The following is a 25,114-nucleotide window of genomic DNA, read 5'->3' as shown; positions in this document are numbered from 1 at the left end:
AATTTAAACGGATTCTAATTGTAGCCGCAATGTGGTTGCTGCCACCGCCACTAACACATGTGTGGATGTATGTATGTCGAATGTGTGTTTTGCTGAATTACATTTGCACCCACAATTCTTTTATTTATTACCGGAGTGATATTCCGGGGAAGCAGCGCAAAGTGCCCTTTTAATTGCGATGGCGGCACACAATGGCATTTATGCAAACACATAAGCACAGCCACATATGCGAAGGCTTCCATGCATATGTGTGCATATGGATGCAAATATTCAAGCTAGGCACACACATTTGCAGTGAACGGCTGCTCATTTTAATTTAAAGATAAAATAGCACCGAAATGACTTTTAACAAAAGCGCCGTTAACTGTGAGTGAAAGGGAAAAAACGAACGAAACAACGAAGAGCGTATTGTTTAACACGAGTAGCAGGAACCGCTGAATGGCACAAAAACAGGTAGGACCTAATGAATGAGCAGCGACAGCAGTCATGACTTTGGCTTTGGTTTGCTCAAACTTTATTATGTGGGCGAATGGAAATGCTGTGGTAGAACACGGCATTTTCACTAGGCTGGGACGACTTATGTGGAAATAAAGTTTTGGATGATAATGTGTTTCAACTTGTTTACAAAATTTTCCTTCAGGTAAGCCGTGATCCCAGCAGATTTTTTTATAAAAGTTTTTAGAAAACTTATCATTTAACCTTAAATTATATTTTGAGAACAATTTTGTAGTGAGTCTTTACAATGTGTGTACACCAAGTCAGTTCTTATTGCATGATTTTTCAAAATGATCGGTTCCGTCTATTAATTTATTACCATTTTGTGTGGTTGTTTATCTCCTGCAAGTACATGTGAATCAATGCAAACTTTTATTACAAGTAAAATGTAGATCACATGTAGATATAGATAGAATAGTTGCTGTTGTGTCGTTGCGCAAAAATGGAAGTTGGCATGTGAAACCTACATTTCTTAATTAAAATCAACTTTTGCTCTTTCCTTATCAAATAATGAGATTGTGTACATTTTCGAATAATTTCCGATAAAAGCTTTACAACCTACTATTATGTACTACTTGATAAATATTGCGATTTTAGTAAGGTGACAACCGAAGCGAACATATTTTTTCGTAGACAACTTTTTTATTGGCGATTTTTATCACAGAAAATAATGTAAAAAGTAGCTTGCTTGAAATTTTGTGTTTTAATGTATTCACGTCTACAGAATCGTTGAAAATGTTGTAGAAGTGCTTTGGCAAGTTTAGTTTATCAGAATCACAAGTATTTACGTGGAAGAAAAGCATTCAGTGAAAGTCGTGAAGTCATCAAAAATATGCCTCGCTTAAAGAAACACAGCTTGAAAATCGTCCATATTGACAACAGGAAGATAGATGAGAATCGCAATATGTCTTAAGTTAGAGATCTTCAACGAATAGATATCGCAAAAGAGACGCTGAACAGCGTAGCTGAGGGGTCCACCTTCACTAAAACAGCTGACAAGATGTTGGATTGTCATTATGACGTAGAAACAGTTCAACAATCAAGCGAATGGGGATCTATTGAGTGTCAATAGATTTCGTTGCAGTCATATATCTCCAGTGATAGCAATCACATTGTGTCATACCACATTTAAACACAAAAAATTAAATCCGAGGAATCTAAAAAGAAGATATAGCTGTTCAAAAATGAGTGAAAATAATGAAGAAGTTCGCCATATTTGAAAATTTTTGCATAAAAAAGGGAAGAATGCCATGCAAGCCACCAATGAAGTTTGTGAAGTTTACGGAGACGATGCTGTATAAGTTCGTGTAGCACAACAATGGTTCGCTCGCTTCCGTTCTGGAAATTTCGAAATTTCCATTTACACTGATGAAATAATGGCTGGCAAAAACTGGCCGGCCAAAATGTTAGATATTTGGTCCTTTATTTATTTATTAGTATAAATATAAAAAAAATTGATTGGAGTTTGATTATAAATACGAAAAGTCTTTTTCGATGTCCATTTTTTGGCAAGTTTGATTGATGCTAAACAATAAACAAACAGTATTTCAGAAGGGAACACACATTTTGATAATAGATGAACTGAAAATATATATGAACACATCAATACTGAGCTCTCTTTGCGGCTTGATCCTCTTTCTCTGCCTGGGTCGTTACTACAGGTTTAACCGCTTTGAGTTCAATCACTAAAGTGAGGAATGCAGTATATTTATTATCTATGGTATAATATATTGGAGTCTATACCCTATATACATTTGGGCGAATAGCAAAGGGTCACAACTCCAATAAGCACAAAAAAGCTCTAGTTGTGTACACCAGAGCGGTTTATGGCTCTTACTACAACAAAAGCATTAAAGTATTATAATTATGAATTTTAGATAATTGGACATCTGCAACTGACTTAACACTTAAGACATATTCATTTACTACGAAACCACGTCCATTTTCAGCAAATTATATTGAGAAATTATTAAACCTCTCACATTTGCATTAGTCTGTCAATGAACCTTTGTTTCATGCCCTGAAGCTATAAAGTTCTTCGTATGCTTCGCTTTGGCAAACTAAAACAACACCACATGGAGTGACCGACTCTTTCTCGTAGCATATGGGTTATGCCCCGAAGAAGCTTTCAATGTCAATGAACGTAATTTATGCGGTGACATGCAGCAAATTAAATATCGACCAGCAAAAAAGGGATACAGTTAAGCAATATACTATATACCATACATATATGTATAACTGCTAAGGACACCTTCAAGTGTTGCAATTCGATTGTGTTACTCCATTGTTTGCTCGCCAGTGGACTTGTGGTGTGTTTGTCAGCAAGAGAATAACAGCTGAGACAATCAAACACGTGTGTGTGTGGGCGCTCGAGTGTGTGAGTGCTTAGTAGGTGAGTTGGGTGCTTCAAAGTCGGAACAGGGGCGGGGTTCTCTGAATGTGTCAAATGTTGCACAAAGCAATGAAAGTGAAAGGATTCAACTAAGTGCTGGTCTTTTGAGCAAAGATAAGAAGACAAACAAGAAAATCAAAAAAAAAAAGCAAATATGTATTTGAGAACTATCCTGGGCCACAGCCAGCACACAAGCACACACATATCTACTTGATATCTAGAAGTGGAATTTAAAGTGAGCCATGCTTGCAGATAGCTCAATATGTGGTCAACTGTAGCTATCAATACACGTATTGGTGCCATATAATATAATACACTCGTATATGTCGAATCATTATTTACATAAAAAGGCTTATGTGTTTTGTGCAGTCTCTTTGTTGGGAGCAAAGCATAGAAACTCACTGACCTAGAAATTTTCGCTCTCCACGCGCTCGTTCAGTTTTATGTGTTTCTCAACTTAGGATATATATATATATACCCTTGTATGTGTGTAGTTTAATAGATTAACTTGTGACCACTATAACTGTCGCTATTGTCGTCTAAACGGTTAACCTTGTACTTGTGGCAAATAAAGGATTCGCCTTGCTGAGCTCCAAGTGATATGTTCTATTTGAGTGCTTCACATTCATCTAAGGGCATACAATTTATATGTATTAGGGTGTATTTCACAAAAAAAAATTTTAGATTTTTTTTTTTCATGCGGCCCTTAAAGTTAAAATTTTTCCCTAAAACACATTATCCAACGAAAAAAAGCGCTTTCATTAAATTTAAGTCGTGCTAAATTATATTTTGTATTTTGTTTTCATGTATGCCCATAACATACGTTTTCCTAATACGCTTTCCTTAAATTTAAGTCGTGCTAAATTATATTTTGTTTTCATGTATGCCGCTAACATACGTATATTTTCTCATTTTTTGCTTAAAGCACGTAAACTTACAATTTTGAAAAAAAAATTTTCTTATACACAATTTTTTGCTCTACAAAAATAGGTTATGAGCCCCTGCCTGCAAGGTTATGACTCCAGCAGGAGTCAGCTTGAGATCATTACATTTTAAGCAACGACATATATTAAGGCGCATTTTTGTCGAATTTTTTTCATAAAAACATTTCTGAGTATTCATACAAGGGTTTTATAAATTCTCTGTTACGCATACGTCGTGGTGGACTGTATATACAGTACATTTGAAGCGTAACTTTAATTCCATGTAACTTTTTAAAGAATGATTTTTTGGAAAAAATGATATGGATAATGATTATGACCTGTTTAAGAGCGTTAAATTTTGTATTATAATATTGTTAAAAAATAAGGTTTCAAAAAAATCAACCGGGGAATATACATATATGTAGAACAATTATGGTGAGTAGTAAAACATATGCGCATGCTAATATCGTTAAAAACTGGTTGTAGCACATTATCAACTGGGTTTCTCCAGACTCAGCAAAAGAAAGTATAATATATGCACATACATACTTACATACGTATAGTAAATAAAGAGCATACTCCAACTCTTCAGTTAAAACTTAATTTGTATTAATTAAAAGTTCTACAAAGAAATGCAAGTGGCGTTTACTACGTCCCTTCTTTTTGCTAGTTATGTGCACTGACGTCTTAAAGCACTTTCAACGGCCATATTGGCATGTATGTATGTATGTACATATGTGTTTCCAAACCATGTAGTGTGTGGTTAAAATTCATTTAGCTTAACGGTTTTACACAAGTGATGACAGTGTAACTTCGGCAATGACTTCAGCTTTGCGAACGGTTTGCGGTTGCCTGGTACTTGAAACTTGACTTACAGTTATAACGGATAGTATGTTACATATCTAAGTGATAAGTGTAGGCAGCGATGTCGAGTGGGTATTCGAATAAGTACACAAATTTTAGTACTTGAAAGCGCAGCCAGTGAAATTTGTCACTGAATTTGGTCCAGTAGCAATAATAAAGCAAAAGCTTTGAGGCAAAACCCAACTTTATTCATCAAGTTGCTTCTTTTAAGAAGCATTGAAGACTTTTCATGTAAAAACGTTGTTTTTGTTTAGATTTTGAATGCCGCGATATATTATTTAATTAATACTTTAAAATCATAGTATTTGCAATATTTTCTTTCTTCGTATTCAAATTTTACGCACGATTCATGCCATTAAAGTGTGACTTCAATTTCCGTTGCTGTTGCGTCACATCGCCGACGTAATGCTGTAGTTGTTGCTGAGAATGGACATGTGTGGCATACACGTGGCAAGTAGCGGCCGCTAAGCTGGCAACGACAGCGAAGCAAAAGTGCAGAAATTTCGAAAGGCGATAAGAAGCAGAATGAGCTGCAAATAAGCTGATGGAAAGGATAAAATGCCATCAATCAAGGACCAAACTGTGAGAACGGAGACGAGTCCGCACATCTGCCAGCGCTTGAGTGACGGTGGGCACTCAGACTGTCATCACAAATAAAATAGGCAAAAACAACGCCCAAGTGTAAATAGTGAAGTATGCTAATTTCTATCGAAAGTTTATGCGCCAGTGCCAAGAGCTTGTTTTTCGCATACATTTTGTATGCTTTTCCAATTCATTTATTCTACTTAATATTTGTCTAACTTTTGCTTATTTTTTGCTTCCAATTTATTATTTTCAAACAACTTTCCTCAGGCATTATTGTTTGGACGCGGCAATTTTTCAAAAGTTATAATTTACATGTGCGTGTGTGTGTGTGTGTGTGTGTGTGAGGTATGTGTATTTATTAGGCGCTGTCAGTATGTCATAGCAGAGAAGCTACTCGTATTGACATTTTGTTGTGGGCGTGTGAAAAGCGTCTGATTATTGGTGATAAATTCCAAGTGCCTCGAGTAATAATTGTTTGGCAAAAACACTCACTCCCATACACATGCACATAAGTCCAACCAAATTCACACATACAACCGCGCGTACAGGAAAGAAAAATGACTTTCGAAGTGCTGAAGAATTCCAATGCTCATTACGAATACATTTTTTTATGTCTATGTATGAGCGTGTGAATATATGTGTATTCAGTCGAATTTGTTCGTGCTGCCAATTCTGCGGCCTTTATTGCTGTCATTCAACGAATTGGCTGCTGTCCACTTAAGCGATTTTTATGAAGCATAAAATTCGCTTTTAACTGCCTGCGCCTTTCCATCGAGCGTTTTCTTCTCTTTATTGCATTTTCAACAATTCAATTTAAACACTTTTATTTATTTACTTTTCAACTCAAATTCATCAAATTATACTTGTGCAATTATGCTAATTCAGCCGCGATGCTGTGACTTTGTGCCGTTCTCCTCGTATCTCGCTTGCAACAAGTGCGCGTACACACATACTACAACATTCTGTTGCATGTTGGGACGTTGTTGGGTAACGAAGCTATTGCAATTCGCTTACACAAGTATTTCGCATTGGACATGAAGTGGCAACCAAGGAGGACGAATCAATAATAAATGGACAGTAGCTGAGACGTAATTTTATTGCTGTAAATGAAAGTATGTGCTGGCGGTGCAAAATGAAGGAATAAAGCGAATGTAGCGAAAAGAGAAAATTAATAAAAAGTGGAAGATATAATTGGTTTAACATTTACATTTTTATATTCACATCTCGTAACATTTCTTTCTAGGTATGAAACCGCAATAGAAATTAAAGCTTACATTCGAAGTTCATTATTGCAGCATACACTGAATTTTGGTCCAGAGGAAACGAACATAGATATTTTCCCAAGTTCACTCATAAGCTCCGATTCAGGGAAATAGACTATAATAATTTTATAGATTGAATACTCGTATTACAAGTAGAACACCAAGAAGAAGGCGAAGAAGATGCTCTCAAAGCGTTGTGAGTTTCGTGACTAAAGCTTTGGTTTATGAGCTGAGATAAAACTATGACGTGATAAATTTATTTTAAAACTTGTATTCCTTAGATTTTCAGACCTTTTTGTTTTTTTTTGCCACAAACGAAGGTAACGGTTTTTGAGTGCGAGATTTTATATGAGATCGTCAAAATGTGATATTTTAAATGAGAACGAATTAATTTTATTTTCGAGCAAAAAAACTTTAAATAAAAACATAAAATTTAAGCAAAAGAAAACATTAAAAGAAAGAATATAATTCGAAATATTTTATTGCTCAAAGTGATAAAACTGTACATTGGGGAATTCATTTGGTTCGAGGGCTAATATACTGGTCGCGTATGTTTTCAAAAAGAATATTTCTATTTATCATTTAAAATATACGACTGTTCTATGTATATTATGCGCTATTTCGATATTGCTGAAGAAATTCTAAATAAAGCTGCTTCATACAATTCGAGTTTGCTGTGCTCCTTTTTCAAATATTACTCTTAGCGCCCAATGCAACATTTTTATTTTGCTCAAAAAAAGTTCAAAATTCTAGTATGTCAACATGCTAAATAAATATTTAATTATACCAAATTAAAATATAAGTACAGAATGTAAAAAAAATTAATAAATAATAAATATTAATTATAATATTTAATAATAATATTTTATAATGATATTTTTTTTATTAAAAAATAAAAGTAAAAATTTATTAAATATAATCTTTTGATTTTAACGATTTTTTTTATTAAAAAATTTAAAATTTTTGTTAGAAATAAACTTTCTTTTTTGAAAGATATTCAGTATTATATTATTGGATATTTTATATTACATGAAATCAAATATTTTTTCAAAGTATTCCTAAAATTAACCACTTTTCCATTATTCGATCCGGCACAGCATAGCAAAAAGGAGAAACGACTGGCGCTCTGTAATTAACTCGTCTATAACCACGTAAGCGGTGTCTACGCCAGTATAGAAGAAGAATCCGGTAATTATGATTAAATTTTCACATTTAATTTTCCTTCGATTTTGGGCATTAGAAATTTGAATATTATATTTAGTAAAATTTTTTAAGATAAAAAATAAAAAAAAATATTAATTTTAAATTGTTACTCAATTCTCTTCTCAAAGGTTACGGGCACTGTAGCGAGCATAAAATCATGTACAGATTTACTTTTTTTTCCTGATTGAAATTTACCAAAATTACCTATATTCACTAATGAAACAGTTATCAAGTCTAAATATTTGATTTTTTTTTTTTTTTTGGCATTTCTAATTTCCAAACAAGTTGTTAATCTATATGAGAATATTTATAGAAATACGTCGGGAAATTTGAAAATATTGAGTCCTTCCAAAAATAATACTATATTTCAAGTCAAACTTTTTTTAATAAACTGACACCAAAACAATACAAAAGCTAATCTGAAAATTTGAAGCTTATCGCATAAAAATTGTTAAAGTTGTTTGTCTCGCTAAGTGGAAAAGTGAGAGGAAAATGCGTTTAAGGTTTCACATAAAATTATAGCTAAGTCAGAGGTTTGCTTACTATATACACTTAAAGTCGTTTTAACAGATTTTTCTCGCCACAAATCAACTTTTAACTTATATTTATTAAAACAATTTTTTTAAAATTTGGTCAAACCCCTTAAGGGGTCAGTAGGGTAATCTTTAAAAAAAAATTTTTTCAGTAGGGTAATCTTTTAAAAAAATTTTTGTTTTGCATTTTACCCTTATACTCTTACAATTAATGTGGAAACCCACTTTACCATTTGAAGGTTTCGAAAAAGGCCCATAAATAATAATACCGTTCGACGTTTGGAGCGCTCGGACCTGGCGTTTTAAACGCGTTTTTCTCAAAATACACTTTTTTAAACTGGCGGACATGATTCCGGTCGAAATACTCAACTTTGTTTAATTTTTTTTTTTTAAATGTTCACTACACTCCTAGATTCATTATTTTTTATCATTTATTGACAATGTTATGACAAACTTTATGTAAAAAAACATGGGAAAATATTAAAAAAAAAACGTTAATTACTTTTTTATTTATCAATTTTTTTATTTATTTCATGATTCTAGTAGGGACGATAACCATTCACGTACTTTTTAAGAATATTTGGGTTTTTGTGTTTCAGATGATCAAAACATAAGAAATCGTGTCCGCTAGTGAAAAAACGCATCTCATTCACACAGCCATTTCTCCGACAGATGTCATCAAAAAATTCGAAAAAAATTGTTTATGCACTCCGCGATATACCTCATGATATGTGAAAAAAGTTCTATTGTAGAATAAAAATTTCTATGAAAAAATAAAATGTCGAAAAAAAAACAGGCCAGACTACGCTACTGTCCCCTTAATGAATTTTTACAGCCCGTAACATAATCAATAATATAAAGTTAATAGAATTAGGCGAATTTTCAATTGCTCCATTTTTAAATTTGAATATTGAAGTACATATATGAACACTGAAGTATTGATGTAATGTTGTTAGTTTTTCCAGAATATAATTTTTACTTTTTTCTCACTAGTAAATTGCCTTTGCTTTGAATATTTATTTCGCTAATCTAACGCGCGGAATTATGCGGGCATTTGAAGTCCTAGTGTAAATTATGAAGAACATTTGTTTAATTGCACAAATATTTGCATAATCACTACACAAACTCACACATATACATACATACACACATGCAGAGCCGTTATTTGGCCGCATTTATGCGCGGCTATTTACCTTGACTGTGGTGCGCGTTTTTCGCCACTTCGAAGTCGAGGTGGTGGTCTCCTCCTCCTGCTCCCCGATGACGTTTTTATCCTCCATTTTGTGTGCTTGTATGTGTGTGGGTGTGCTGGGTAGGTAAGTTAGGGTTTTAAGTAATGTTAACTGTATTGTTGTTGGTGTATGTAATTCACATATACATTTGCTGTTGTTGCTTGAATTATGAATACGCGGTGCGGTGCAATATATTCACTTGTAATGTAAATAAATTATGTCCGTAATCCTTTCTGGATACGAACGTGATGCTGTAGCGTCGCCAATCCTCTCTACTTATGCGTGCGTGTGACTGTGCGTGCACATATGTGTCGGTGTATAATCCAAAGCTTTTATTTTGATGTTTGGCTCTTTATTTCGTTTATTATGACATATATTTCGCAAATCTACATACAAACTGTGGGGGCAAGTGCGCAAAAATGCAATCATATGCTTTGGCGAGTTTTTTGTGCTTGAAGCCTTGAAATGTGATGGGCTGTTGCTGTCACGGACAAGGTGGAATATTTTTTCAAACGAATTTATAAAAACTGCACAGCAATTCGCTGTTTACTTGCTTTGTTTTTTCTGCACTTCACGTTATATCACTAATTGGCTTAATATTGGCGCTCATCATTTTTTGCTGATTTCAGTAATTCTTCTCTTTTTTGTGATTCTTCAATTATTTTTAATAAAAATTATTTTAATTGATCGCATCAACGAAACCATCAACTCATCACAAACACTTATGTCACACTATAAATATTGAAAAAATGCTTTATGCTTTCCAATTGAATACAGAAAAAGGACGGAACTTGCAGGCAGCACCAAAAAAATGCTTTTAAAGTGAATGTGGAGTTTTTTGCGAAATTCAAATTTACAGTATTTTTTTTTTTTTTAACCAGAACCAAATATTTATTGCTTTCGATTTGTGTTATTTWAATTTTGTTATTTGTGGTATAAATACAAGCAAGAGTAATGCTAGTAAAATTACTAAATTTCGATTTGGTTTATTCAGATTTTGTTAATTTATTTAGAAATTGAAAAAGAAATTAATGATAAAGTTATTTACGTAGTTATTTGTCTATTAATTGATTATATTTATCTTTTTACTATTTTATTTTATTGTGGTTAAACTGGTAGTTTCATTTTAATTGCTTTTTATTGGTTTCATTTATTTAATGCCGACTTGTTTTACCTAAATCACAATTCTAATTATGCGAAGCAAATAAAAATGCTCGAAATTGAGTTTTTTCGCTCCATAAGCAAATTTAATTAATTTTTTCTTCCGAAATTTTTTTTTCGAAAAATTCAAATATTTCATGACAACAATTATTTACTTAAAATACTTGGATGTTGAGGAAGTCTTAAGTCTTGATTTCATGCAGTAAAAAAATTTTTATTTTTTTTTTAATTATTTTTTAAATGAAAAATTCTGTGTTTGGAATCGTGCGGTAAAAAACTTGCAAGAGTGGTAATGAAAAGATAGAGTGGAATTCAAAAAAGAAAAAAAAGATATTTGTCACTTGTCCGCACAATTTATGATCGAAATATGAGTGAAACTAGTTCTTTGTGAAAGAAAATCAAAAACGTGTGTCAACACTTTTCGAAATAAAAAAAAATATTTAATATAATAAATATTTATCTCTGAACTCACACACACACACACATATTATATATATATATATATTATATGCATAAACATTTATATATATAATCAACGGAAAGACTAAATAGCTAAGTCAACTATGTGCCGGAATTGAAAAGCAAGCAAGTAGTGATTGAGCAAACCAAAATCGAAATGAATTATTTCTGCTAAGCAGAATGTGTGTATTTTGTGTCTCGATTGCCTCTGCTTGAGGCCTGTGGTTTCTCTGAACTTTCTTCTAAAGTGTGCTTTGTAATGCAAAAACCAAGGCAACATATGCTGCACATAACGGTAATTAAGAAGGCTGTATGCAGTGCAATTATACTGTTTTGCAATTTATTTGGCTGTCAGTGCAGCTGTCAGAAACGCAGTGGGGCAGGCATGTGGAGCCCGGACGGGATTTGCCACTGTGGCTGTGGACCAAGTGTCACTTTGCAGTGAAGCGTGATTAGTGCTTAATTGAATTTAATTGATTTCCGTGTTTTGTGTTTATGATTCGAACTTTGTTAGGTTGTCAGTCGTGTTGCGTGGTTCAGTGGCTTTGTTTACGTTGCGTATACGCCCCCGGGCTTTTGCTGCCAATGCAAATACTACGTGCCTCTGTACATTTTACTGTTATATATACAAGCGTGTGTGTATGTGTTTTTGTATATTAGACACCAGTGAACTGATTTGAGTGTTTTGTCAATTTTTTTAATAAATAATATTTTTTTTTAATTTTTGTGTATGTGTGTTGCGTATGAATGCACTTTTTAAATTTCTTTGTTTGTTGTTGTAGCTTGTTTGCATAATATTTCAACTATTTTGTAATGTTGGGGTTTTTTGCTTTTGTGTTGTTGTTTTTTAAGTATTTGATTTGTTGCTGTATTGCACTGTGTTGTTTAATTAAAATGTGATTTTTTTGGTTGTTGTGTTTGGTTTTCTTGTTTAATTTCCAGAAATATTTCGAAATAATATTTTGCAAAATTTTTGATTTTTTTTAACTTTACTTTTGCCAAATCTTCATAAGTACATTTTCCCAACGCAAAAGTGTATTCGAATGGCTGCCGTACGGCAAATTTTGAAAATCTGTGCGAAATACTTTTCACCGCGCGCACAAATCCAACTGGCAGCCGTGGGCCGCACAATTTCTCCACAGCAACTTTTTACCAATTTGGTGTTTTCATTTCGTATATTTTCATTTAATTTCTGAAACTGTTGATTTTGATTTATTTATTTTTTAATTTTTTTTTTTTTTATTCATTTGCGTTTGTGTTTGGATTCGTATCTCTATTTGTCTGCTTATTATTTGTGCTCAGTTTTGCAGAGCGCTCGCCGCTGTCACTGGCACTTGAAGTGGTCCACAGTGGCATGAGAAGCGGCTGGCTATTAGCTTAGGATTTTTGCACTTATTTTTAAAACTGCCTGTGTAGGTGTGGCCATTTGGCGTATGTGTGCGCACATGTGAGCGCGTGAGTCAGAGCGTAAGTAGCCTTTGAGGGTATGCATGTGCGGGTGCTGTTGTTACATGTGCCGACAATGGCGTTTGCTAGTTTCATTTGCTCGCAGCTAGAAATCGCTTTCAACTTTTCAGTGTTGGAAAGCGATCAGTTTTCTATAGTTGACAAGTTTTCATTTTTATTCAAAAAGATGATTTGTTTTGGTTTTTTTTTTCTAAGTGAGTCATAATAGTTAATCTGGCTGGCATACTTTAGCCACTCTACTGTAGCTTCGTAGCTGAGGTTTTTCAAATGTGGAAATATGGTAGTTGTAGGAAAAAACAAGGTACAACGTTTGAATGAAGTCTGTCTAACAAAATATCGTCGAGAGAAGCATTTTAAGCTTTGGGTTAACCAGACTCACATTATAATAGGCGCAACACACTTCTTTAAAGTATTTATATGAAAATGACTCTGTGTGTCAGCTGATGACATTGCTGCTGAGCAACGGGTACGGACACGTCGCCTTTTACCCAACTGGAATTTTCGTTGCTAACGAACTGACATATCGATACGCATATTATTCCAAAATATCTACAGTTTGTATATGAAATTGTATTATCAAGGAATTATATGGGTTGAAAATTTACATTAACAAAAATTAATAAAATGAAAATTATTATTAAGAATTATAAAAAATGTAAAATTTAGTAAAAATAATATTTAAATACACATTAGCTCTCTGATCTTATTCGAAGATATTCGAAAAAATATTTACTTTAATCGAACACGATATTGCCGCATACTTTAGTGCTATCTCTTTGTGCATATATTTGTTCTAATAACTTATATATAAGCAGATGTCGGTGTTTACGAATCCAGAGCTGCGTGGGAGTAACAGAATCACTATGCGACTCGAGTAATTGCTAAGCGGCGATGTTCAACTTTTCAACGCCAATCCAAACAACTTGACTAACAAAAGTGTGAACAGAGTCACTTACGCACACCAACACATGTATTTACGCTCAAAGTTATGTACCTGCAGGAAATCGGAGGAAAATAAATATTTAATGCATTTTGTCAATTTCATATGACTTTGACCCAATATTCGAAAATATTAGTTCGAAAACTGCCAATAAGCCACACAAAACAATCTCAGCAATAAATTAGGTTTGAAAATATTTTATTACCTTGACCTTAGTAGCCACAATATTTTCTTTGTTGTAAGATATACTCAATTTTTCAAACAGTTTTGTTGAGAGGTTTTGGTATAGCTCTGTAGTATAGAAAACAGATCTCGCAATCGAATGTTCTTTGTTCGGGTATGTAAGCCAGTTCCTACAATATCCTATTGCATATACCCTAAACCTTCGAGAAAACTCAAAGCGGCGTTCTAATATCACCTGTACCTGTCAAGCAATTTACATAGTATAAAATTGGGTTCGCTTGATTTCCTGCAGGGCATGAAGGTTCTCACACAAACGCGAGCTCCCACATAATCCGCGGCGCGGTAATGGCCATTAACAATTAAATGTACGATATCGCCTGTGGTTGTTGTAGGTGCCTTTTAAATTCTTTATAAATACATTTCATATATGTTTTGCGCTCTCTCATACTGGCTTTGCGAATGTTTCATTGTTTTGTTAGTTTAAATTAAAGCAAATTAATTTGGTGATTTTCGGCGAAATGTTAATGCTAAATGTTGAGTGTCTGCGCAGCGCTTTTGTTGGTGACTGGCGCGGATTGCGCGCTGAGCCATTGTTTTTATTGGGAATTAATGCAGCATAAGCAGATTTTATTGCAGCAACAAAGCGCATCGAAATTTATGGTCAACAATAAATTCGCTAAACGATGTGCCCATATAAAAATACCGTTATGAATGCTTATTTCAAGTTGCCTTTTGCTGGTTTTGCATAAGCTTGAATATTTTATATTTTTTAGCAACAAGGTGAAAATAATAAACTTAATGCTTTGCTGTTATTTTAACTCTATCCCACACTTTCGCGCAGATTTACCACTGTTTTTTGTTATTTTTGTAAAACAATAACCGCAAAATAACCGTTAAAATCGCAAATATCACTTTCAGTTTAAAACACGCTGAGACTCGCACTGTGCACTGTTATTTTTTAATCGCATATAACGGGGTTTACATTGATATTTTCAATCGAATATTTTTAATTGAATTCACGGTACTTGAATATTTTCGCGAAGTTGTTATGGCAACGCTTACTGTTCAATACTGAGCTGGGCTGTTCGGCGCAGCACAGTTGGCGGATGAGAATGGCTGCTGACTGCGCCCGCTCGACCCCCCGCACAGCCGACCGCGTGCGGGTGCAATAAACCACATCAGTGGCGGCTAAGCGGTTTAGCGGGAGTCCAACGGGATTTCAGCACACATGCGACCGCAAATGTGCCTTCATACGCATCAATGCACACACACACACACACACACATGCGGAAAGAAAAAAGACAAAATCTTCCTTTGTTTGGCCGTCTGTAGGTGCTTTGTTTCTTTGTTTGGTTGCCGTATATGGCGAAAATTTCCACTGCCACTTCGCCTAGTATAAAACTGTCAGCGTGCAATGCACCCCAAGGCGCTTACGGCACAGCACTTCCTTTTATTTGTGACATGTTCTTCACCGCGCGCCATTCCACGTAACTGCCATCTGCTTTGTGCGTTGTTCGTGCGCTTTGCCGCCTTGCTGCTCACCTTTTGACGCGCAACTGTCACTGGCACTTTGTGAGCAATTTATTTTTGCGTCTTACTTGGCGCGCGCCGCTGGCTTTAGGGCTCATGCGGCCGCTCCTCCAGCGGCAGCTGCTCTTGAATCGGGTGCTAAGTGCCGTTGGCTTTTATTGAACCTCGGGAATTTATTGCAACAAGGGTTTGTTTAAAAAGCAATGAATCATTATCACCAGCGGCCAACGCACCGCACGACGCTGTACCCTATCAACGGCCGTCCTTGTGTGTCATGTGTGCACTTGTACATCTGCTTAATGTAAGATTAACGATAGCTGCCTTCGACTGAACTTTGTTCATCAATTTTATTTAATTTGACTTTATTATTTTACCCTCAATGACTGTGTGTGTGAATATTTTTTTATGTGTATTGTATTGGCTTGTATGTTACTCATACGCCACGGCGACTTAGCTTGCCCCATTTCACTTTGATGAATGCGTATGGATGTGTTATGCTCGTGTGTGTGTGTAGTCTCCGTTGTTTGCATTGTGTTGCAAAAAATCTGTTCTTCGCTTTGCTGTTGTTATGCTCAATAATATAGTTGCATTAGCGTAAGCGCTTGCCTGCGCTGTTATTGTGTTTGCTAAATGATTTTAATCTTTTGTTATTTTAGCTAGAAAATACTAAGACGCTTTAATTGTTGGAAGCAGCGCTGCACTTGACTAATTTCGCGGAAACTTTTAATGAATTTCATGCCGCATTAGTACATGTAAAACATTAATATTGCCTTGCAGTTCGGTTGCTTTCACAAATAAATTGCACTAATTTATTTGCATTTCAAAACTAAATGACACTAATGGCACATATAACTTAATAATTATCTCAGACTTATTTGCATTCCGTTTTATAATTTTTCTCTAAATTTTGTGTTTTCGGTAAATATTTAATAAAAAGTGGAGACTCGAAGGAAAACGTTCGCGTTGTTAATTTTTTTGTCAAAATAAAGTGTGATCGATTTCGAGGTTCCCTACTTTTTAAAGAAAAACGCTGAAACTTCAAATTTAATGGGGAATTTTTATTACTAATTGAAAGAAATATTGGTTTTTAAGATTATCTCTTTCAAATGTTTATCGCGGCTACGACGCAGATTGTTCGTCCGTTGAGTCCAATCTTCGATTACTCTCCATGATATACCCGCAGGAAAAAGTACAACGGTGAGATATCACACGATTTTTGTGGTCAATCGACCGACCCAAAAAGAGAAATTATTTGCTCACCGAATTGTTTTCTGAATAAATCCACTTATTGATGCGAAGTGTGGGAAATGGTTCTGTCTTTTTGAAACCAAATGTCGCCGGGATCATGAGCTTCAATACCAGGCATCAAATAGTCGGTTATCATGGCGCGATGGTTACGTCTTTACGGGCATAATATTTTGAAAAAATATGGATCCATGATTCCACCGGCCACTAGCCACACCAAACCATTGTTTTTTCTGGATAAGGTAGCAGTTTTTGAATCTCCTCAGTATGTTCTTTGTCAGAAATTCTTGCTTGTTTACATACCCGTTAGACCAGAAATGTGCCTATTCGCTGAACAAAATTTGATTACTAAACGTAGGATCTTCATAGAACTTTTCAAGAGCGCACAGAGCGTAGCAACGTCGATTATAAAGGTTGAGTAGCTTCTGTTCTTGCAAAGGATGTATTTTGTATACGTCAAGTCGTTCCATACGTCAATCCGCATTGCTGCGGACGGCGAGAAACTGGCACTTTTTTCTAACTTCAAGAAGCAACTTGTTTTAATTTTCGTTAAAAAAAGATTAAGAGATCGTTAAACAGTTGTCTAAGGCACCTCTAATTATTAGAAATTTCACCTGCGTAAAAGTGCTTTATTGACTTTTAATTGGTGTTTCCATATGCGAATGTTTCCAACATGTCATTTTCATTAAATCCTCCAGACAAATGCTGCGAAAGCAAAAAATTAGTTCATACGAGTTTTTAAATATCGAGTCAAATCAGCTTTAACCTCTTCGTACCAAGCGCCCCAATTATGCTTCGTGGCTATATAGTATTTCTTTTCCAGCCCACTGAATTACCAACGCCGCTCCTCCACGAAATATAAATATGAATAGACTTGAGAACATGTAAACATGAAGCTTTTCTCTAAAACTTTTTATTTGCCCCAAATAAAATGGAACTAGAAAGAAGAAATAATAATCAAAATATAGCAATAAAAATCGATGTGCATTATTTACACTCGATGGCACAAGCTTCCCAATCCCGACCACGCTAATTTGTTTATATCCGCTTGGTGCCGTTCTTTACGTTTGCCGGCACGTTGCTCAGCCATATGCTTCGTCTATGCAACATTGCTAATTTTATGGCAAACATTTGTGGAGGCAAGTTTCCTTAGAAGTAGACAGGCGGTGAGTGGAAGAATACGGTTATGTCAGTGGCGAGGTGCTGCAATGGACTGGAAATAAGGTGGCGTATGTGGGAACAGCTACCGATATCATAGCATTTGGAAGCGACTGATACCAAATTATCATAATCAACCAACAAGAAGGAAAGGGGCTAGGGTCCATTACAGTGCGACGAATGGGGAATATTGACTGAGCGCAGGCAATAATCATAATCACCGCGCACAAACAGCAACAAACAACATATTAAGACAAAATTTAGTGAAGCAGATGCAAAACAGGGGCATTAACGACCGATTTCGGGAAGGCGAGAACAGTAAATAAGCATAATAATATAAACGGTAAAAATGAGCGAGCGTCTGCTACATGCCGCGCCAACACCTTATCTTCGAACAATCTGCCGGTGTGGCGCTCAAATATGAAAAGTGTTCCACACAGGGTAGGGCGTGCAGCAATCGGGCATTTAGCTTGCGGGCAAATGTGCGTGGCGATATCAGAAGGGAGCAACTCAAGCCAAGGCAATACAGCGATCGTCAGCGAAGCGTAAAGTGAGCAGCAGTCGTAATGTTGCAGCCGCCAAACATTGCCAAAAATATCCAAAATCACAAAAGGCGAGTGCATGTACGCGAGTATGTGGAAATAGCTGTGTATTTGTGTGTGTACATTCGGGTAATCGGCCACATGGTTTAAACCTGATTATTCAGGAAAAAGGTGCGTGGTGCGAGATTCAAAGTGAAGCGTCAGAGCGTAGATTATTGAACGAGATGGATAGATAGTATAGGTAATTCTTGTAGACAAATTTGTATTTGGGTTTGTGGCTCTCCGTTATTATAAAAAAATGTTACTAAAAATATAAGAAGATCAAGGAAGTTGTTTATGGCTGGTGTTATTGAGGTATAAAAATGTGGAGGCTACGTACAGGAAAATTCGACTCAGTTATTTAATAATATTGGGTAGACGAAAAAGTCTTTTCGGATTTCTAATCAAATTTCAACTTATTTTTTATATTTATCATGAACTTTAATGAACAATTTTTGCCATTTTTCCGCTAGAGACATTATTACCTCAGTGGAAAACTTTTCTGGTTTCTCGCCGAAAAACTGCGACAAGTAATTTTCACAGGCTTCTCTTGAAGACAACTTTGCTCCATTAAGGAAGTTCCGCATGGATCGAAACAAATGGTAGTCCGATGGTGCAAGATCAGGGCTATATGGTGAACTTTCCAGCCAAGTTCTCCCAGTTTTTTCCGAGCCTTCAAAGATGTGTGTGGCCTAGCGTTGTCCTGATGGCAGACGAAACTCCTTCTGTAGATAAGTTCTGGCCGTTGTTTCCATTGCTTGCTTCAATCAGTTGTTGACTATATGATTCCTTTCTAATCCCACCAAACACTCAGCATAGCCTTTCGAGGCATAAAGACTGGCTTTGCGACCTTTTGTTGATCTTCACCACGCTTGGACCATTATTTTTGATTGATGAATGTTCAGTTAAATGTACAATTTCGCTAAGCTATATCTTATTCGGTTATTAAAGGTCACACCCTAATGCTGGCATTTGCATGCATGCAATGTGAATTGCGTATTTATTGCATGCGTTGAGCTCCGGCTGTGTAACGCCTCAATAATCACATTGATTTTGGCAAATCGCATAGCTAAATAGGCCAATATTCCGCAATCACACACACATACATTGAAAAAAGCACTCACGCACACAGCCACCCGTGTGTTCATATGCTTTTGGGCATGCTTTTAAATAGCCACACAATTTGTGGCAAATAAACGCCGTCGATTACGTTCCGATGCAAATATTTAACTCGCTCGCCCGTCCTGTCGAAAGCGATTTGCCACTCAGCTGCGTAATACAAATATTGATTTACGCACAGTAGACCACACACACATGCACACAATCTTGAATGCTGGCAAGTCAACATGCAAACAGACCTTAATGAGCGTCATCGCTACGGCTGCAGCACAAATGTTTGCACGACCGTTATTTAATTTGAATTTTATTAGGCAACCGCAATTTTTTGGCTAGCCCGCCCACCGCGGACGCCACGCCTTCCTGCAGGCCGGGAGAATCCACAAATTAGTGGTTGCACGTCACGCTTCCTATTTTTGCCAAATTATTGCCATTCAACTGCCTCGCTTTACTTTGCTTTGCTCTGCCCGAGTTTGTGGTAAGCATTTAAAATCGGTTCGGAACAATTGGGCAAATGCATGAATGCATGGAAATTTAACATTTGTGTTCTGCGTCTTACGTCACGCGCCTGCACAAATGCACGTACGCAAGCAAATGGACATGTGAGCATCGAAAAACGCATGTGAAAGGGAACAAGCAAACAAATCAAATTGCAATGATTGAATGCAAATGCTGGCAACGGTGAAATGATGCCAAATGTTCATTGAAAAATCGCTTGTTTTTTTTTCTTTTTTTTAAATTGGTTTTCAAGTCAGATTTGAGCAGTAAGCATTGAATAATGAGTAAACTGACTGAAATGAGCACATTTGTATTTGTATTAAAGTTTTTGGAAACACATTTTTTGAGGAGTAACACTAATCAGTGGCAGCCAGGTATTAACACATCAATTTCTTTGGTTGTATGGTAACAGGCATTCCATAAAAATGGAAAAATTATAGAAATAAAAGTGTGGTTACTGCAAAAAAAAAAAAAAAAAAAAAAAATTTGTCGTCTTTGAGAAACTTTCTCTCGAAATTCATTAGTCATAAAGTGACTAAGGTAACTAAATATTTTATATGTAGAGTAATAATTTCACATTGAAGAGGTTTTGTTATCCCATATAAACCGATTCTATTTATGTCAAGGCTCACACTTCGCAATACTTATTTTTAAATATTTATTTTCAATTTCTCAGAATCAGAAAACAGAATAACTGATATATTGGGTAGTAGAAAAAATCGTTTCGTATTTTGTCAATAGATGTCGTTGTGTCGTACATCTCATAATATAGTGTTGGAAGGATGAGATTTTAAGCTTCATTTAACCAAAAAATTAAATTCGGGGAAGTTGAAAAGAGTTACAGCTGCTCAAAAATGAGTGAAAATATATTTTGAAATTTTTGTACAAAAAATGTCACGCAAGCCGTCAATGAAATTTGTGAAGTTTCCGGAGAGTATGCTGTATCAGTTCGTGTAGCGCAACAATGGTTCGTTCGCTGTTGTTCTGGAAATTTCGATTTACACTGATGAAAAAAATAGTACAAATTTTTCTATTTATTTCTTAGTATAAATATAAAAAAGTAAGTTTAAATATGATTAGAAATACGAAAAGACTTTTTCGACTACGTATGGTATTATGTATACATATATAATATCACTTCAGCTTGGAAGAATAAGGATTTGAAGTAAAAAGATAGACAAATGTCGAAAACATATTTCTAGTCTTTTCTGTATAATTTTCGATCGTTTTTAAGAATCAGCAATAATCTGCCATAATGGGATGAATATCATCAGCCTTGACACCTTTCTTCCATCACGTTTAGAACCGACCTCTCTGCTTATTACTATAATTATCTGATTATCCTAAAATGTGTTGAAATCTTACAGTTGGTCAGCACAGTTTGCGAGATTTCTTCATAATTTGCTGCTTGATGCCAAAATTTTCCAAGCTTTACTCCCTGAAACAGTCATATCTTTGATAAAATCGAGCATAAGAAATCTTCTGTAATGCATTTTATTGTTAATTTCTTAAATTAATTACGCATTAAGTTAAAATCTCTAAAACTGGTCATTAGTATATTGTAAGTTTAGATAGCTCCTCATGATCACAGAAAATATAAATTGCAACAACAATAATAATCGAAGTATCAGTTGTATGACTAAGATTCAAGACTTTCATGAATACATTCGTAATCTGGACACTTGAAAGCATCGAAATTTGCTAATATATTCAGGGCAAGAAAAAAGATAGCCATTTTGTAAAGCTTAGCTATGTATTAAGGGGTTACATGAGCTTATGTGTAAAATTAAATTTTTTAATTGTCTTATAAAATTCTACAAAACCTCTAGAACATTCTCCTAAATTTTCAAATTGATCCGAATAATAGTTTCGGTACAGCCTTGAGAACTTGTGCGCTCTATGATGGCTAGGCTAAGTTCGCCGTCTTTAAAAGAGTTTTTCTCGAAACCGTGTTTTTGAAGTCGGTTGGAAAGATTTCTCGAGAAGATCGGATCTTCGTGAAATTTTACTCAAATTGAGATAGAATTCTTAAAGGCTTGGACGAAGGATTTTTTTCGATTACAACTATTTGGAAAAAATCTCGCTAAATTTTCACTGTAATCTTAATTTTTTTGTAAAAATGTCTGCAATAAATCCAATTTTAATGTTTTTTCCATCGTCCAAGTTTTGAGTTAAGGCTTTAATTAGAAAACGTACTTTCACTTAGTATTATCCATTTTAGTTGAACCTGTAAGAAGTTATCCTACTAACGCGGGCGTATCTTTTTTCGAAGGAACACCGGAAATGGTCGAATTCAAAATATTTTCTTCCAAAAATTTCAAAATTATTATTTAATAGTGTATGTTTGTAACAATAAAAATTCTAATAAAGTAGTTAATTTTTTGTATAAGAGACATTTTTGAAAATGGCTGATTTTTAACTGGGGAAACCCATGTAACCCCTTAACTTTATGTATACATCACAACGAGAGACTGAAACATCTAGTTATTGCTCATGTGACATCTTCTCCACTTTTTGTTGCGCTTGGAGAAATTCCTGCTGACTTATGCTGCCTGCACCACTTGATCAGGGAAGTATAGAAGAGCGCTAGGGCCATTAGAGATGATTTAGAATTTTGAAAATTGATACGAAAAAATTCTATGATATTTTGTGCTGTTTGGAAAGCTTACAATACTTTTTTTTTCTCGAACCACCAACTTTTGAAGTTGATGTACAACCGGTACTTTGGTACATTTCAAAATCAGCACCGGAGCTCTCACGTTGCTAGTAATCCTGCGTTAATCTCTAATGTATATAATCTAATGTATATAATTAATTAATATCTCTTATAGACTACCGCCTTAATTTTATTCAAATACAAACCGCACGCTTGTCAAGGTTTGCTTTCAGATTTCCTCGTTGTTTTCTTGCGTCGAGTATTAATTTAGATCCAAAACACTTATTGATTATTTTCGAAAACAAAAAAATAGATTATAATGGTGAGTCAAAATCTAAAAATAAGACTTCCATGCGATTGCCTCAACACATACGCGGCTAATAAATTAGTAGCGATTGTTTATGTAATAAGTGAATTAGTGAGAGCGTAAACAAACTTGCTGAAAAGTGCTTTAACCTCAGGAATATAAGCGCGCTTGCAAAAGTACCAGGTGAGGGGAGTGTTCTGTAAGGCTGTGTGTAACCACATACATACACACAAAGACTTTTTGAGAGCGCGCACACACACACAGCGCTATGAATGAAACTTAAGTTTCATGCGCCGTCACGCCTTTTCGTTGCTGTTGTATTTCGAATTTTGTTTTCATCTTGTTTTCTGCAATTTTGGGTTAATTGCGCGCACGCCAGGTAAGAAAGCGATTCCGCAGACGTCAGCGCACCGACAGGGAAGCAGGCGGCAGCCAAAGAGAACAACAAGGAAGCTGAAAATGAAGTGTAAACACACCTTGAGCGTGTGCTTCGCTGTGGTGGTGAGTCGCAAGCAACTGTAAACATAGTTGCAAAAACAACAACACTGAACGGCACCGGCTTCTCAGGTAATTAGCACTGCGCACTCGATCCAGCAAGTGACCCAGTGCACACCAATTATCCGGCTGCCATTAACCATTAGCTCGCCATTACAACGCATTGTCTTCTTTCAAAGCGTTCGGACCCAGCAAGTGCTGCGTTGCTCATACGACATGTGGGCCCCAAGGGCGCTTCGTGGTCACCAACACACGTGCATACGATGCCTGCGTATGACAAGCGAGTACCTGAGCGCGCTTAGCAGAGCATAATGCACAGGTAAATATTCGGCTGAGCAGTCAACACTCGAAGATGTCCGTCCACACTGGGTACACTAATGTTTGCGCTTGTGTGCGTATGCGTGACGGTGCGGTTGTGAGCGCTTATTCTGCGTCTATCATTGACATTGTTGTGCTGAAGGTGTTGGCTCAAAGCGAATGTGACACACACATACACACAGCTATGCACCGCAGCATATAGAAAGCCACATGTAGATATGTGTGTATGCACTTCGCAAATGTTTGACGTATGCAAATGACTTGTGTGCTGGTTTATTCGCAAGTCTTTCTTCGCCCGCTTCTGTTCTCGGCGATCATGTAAACTTACTTTTTTTACTTATTTCTACATTCTGCTTTTTCGATGCAATAGCGTAGGGGCACCGCAAAAAGAAAGAAACAAAAAAAAGAAAACGAAAATCAAAAAACTTTTATTCCGCTCACCTGAGGTTCGCACAACAATTCGAGCAGCCGCACACGCCAACAATAACCGCGCGTCAGCACCTACTTCTCAGCTAAAATTCTTTTCCCTCAATTATTTTCCACTATAGCCAAAAGAAAAAATTAAAAAAAAAAAAAATTGATTGGCGACTAAGCAGTCGCGGGCAGCAGCCACTTTTTCACGCTCAAGGCAGCTTCTTTTATGATTGATAATTTTATTTTTATGAATACAACTCTAAAAATACCGCAAGCAACGCATGTGCGTGTGAGTATGTGCTTTGATGTGGCAAATTCAAAATCAAGGCGTTTTCATTTTCGAAATTTCTCTCTCAAAATATGTGAGGGTTATTGTGCGTTGACCGCGCGTTTGATTTGCACGAGTGTGCGATTGACATGGAAAGCGGTCAAAGACAACGTCAAGGGTGCTGAAAGCGAAAATTTGCTGTTCCAAAATGTTTGTTCACAATTCAGCAAGCTCACTGTGAATAATAATGTTCAAATGAAACCCTGTTATAAAAATTTTTTATAATAAAAATTAATTTTGCCCTTGACCTGGGTTATTTTCAATAATATGCTATTAAGGAATCACAAATATCTGTTATGCCAAATATTAGGTTGTCAAGTATCTCTTTTCCGCTTTTTTGCCCTTTATTCAATGCTTTATAAAAAGTATTGCTGTAGTCGAATTTAGTTTAAATATGCGCCTTTTCGTTCGATAGTCTATTTCCATCTTGAAGGCAGCCCCCTCTTAGAAGTCCCCTCCTTATTTGCAAAACACTGGAACAGCTACTTTTCACAAGCCTCTTTTGAGTTCAATTTCATACCAACAAGGGCATTCGCCATCGACAGAAACAGGTGGTAATCACTTGCCGCTATGTTCGGGCTATATGGTGGATGCGATAAAACCTTCCAACCGAGCTCCCGTAGCTTCTGACGAGTCATCAACGAAGTGTGTGATCTGGCGTTGTCCTGGTGGAACACTACACTTTCCTGTTGGCTATTTCTGGACGCTTCTGGTCGATGGTCGATCGCCTGCTTCAAGGGGTCCAGTTGTTCGGTGTAGATGGCAGAAT

The 25,114-nt window shown here is 35.8% G+C and overlaps 1 protein-coding gene across 19 annotated transcripts in view; it reads right to left on the bottom strand.

Annotated features, from left to right (window-relative positions):
- Positions 1-25,114, bottom strand: part of LOC108972617 (tropomodulin) — a 128,393-nt gene that overhangs the window by 68,628 nt on the left and 34,651 nt on the right. Inside the window, exons 1-3 of one of the 19 annotated variants that reach the window (XM_018939387.1) lie at positions 14,547-15,098; positions 9,636-10,221; positions 9,451-9,565 (exon numbers count right to left, since the gene is read on the bottom strand). The exons of 14 other annotated variants lie outside the window; for them this stretch is intronic. In XM_018939387.1, coding sequence (XP_018794932.1) covers positions 9,451-9,537 — 87 coding nt within the window. In that variant the 5' untranslated portion in view covers positions 9,538-9,565; positions 9,636-10,221; positions 14,547-15,098. 4 more of the 19 variants (XM_018939353.1, XM_018939380.1, XM_018939370.1 and 1 more) reach the window with 4 other exon arrangements.

This window comes from Bactrocera latifrons, unplaced genomic scaffold (genome assembly GCF_001853355.1).
Source record: "Bactrocera latifrons isolate USDA-ARS-PBARC rearing strain unplaced genomic scaffold, ASM185335v1 scaffold_11, whole genome shotgun sequence".
Classification (NCBI taxonomy): Eukaryota; Metazoa; Arthropoda; class Insecta; order Diptera; family Tephritidae; genus Bactrocera; species Bactrocera latifrons.
The sequence above is the reverse complement of the archived record's forward strand: the minus strand, read 5'-3'. Positions and strand labels throughout refer to the sequence as shown.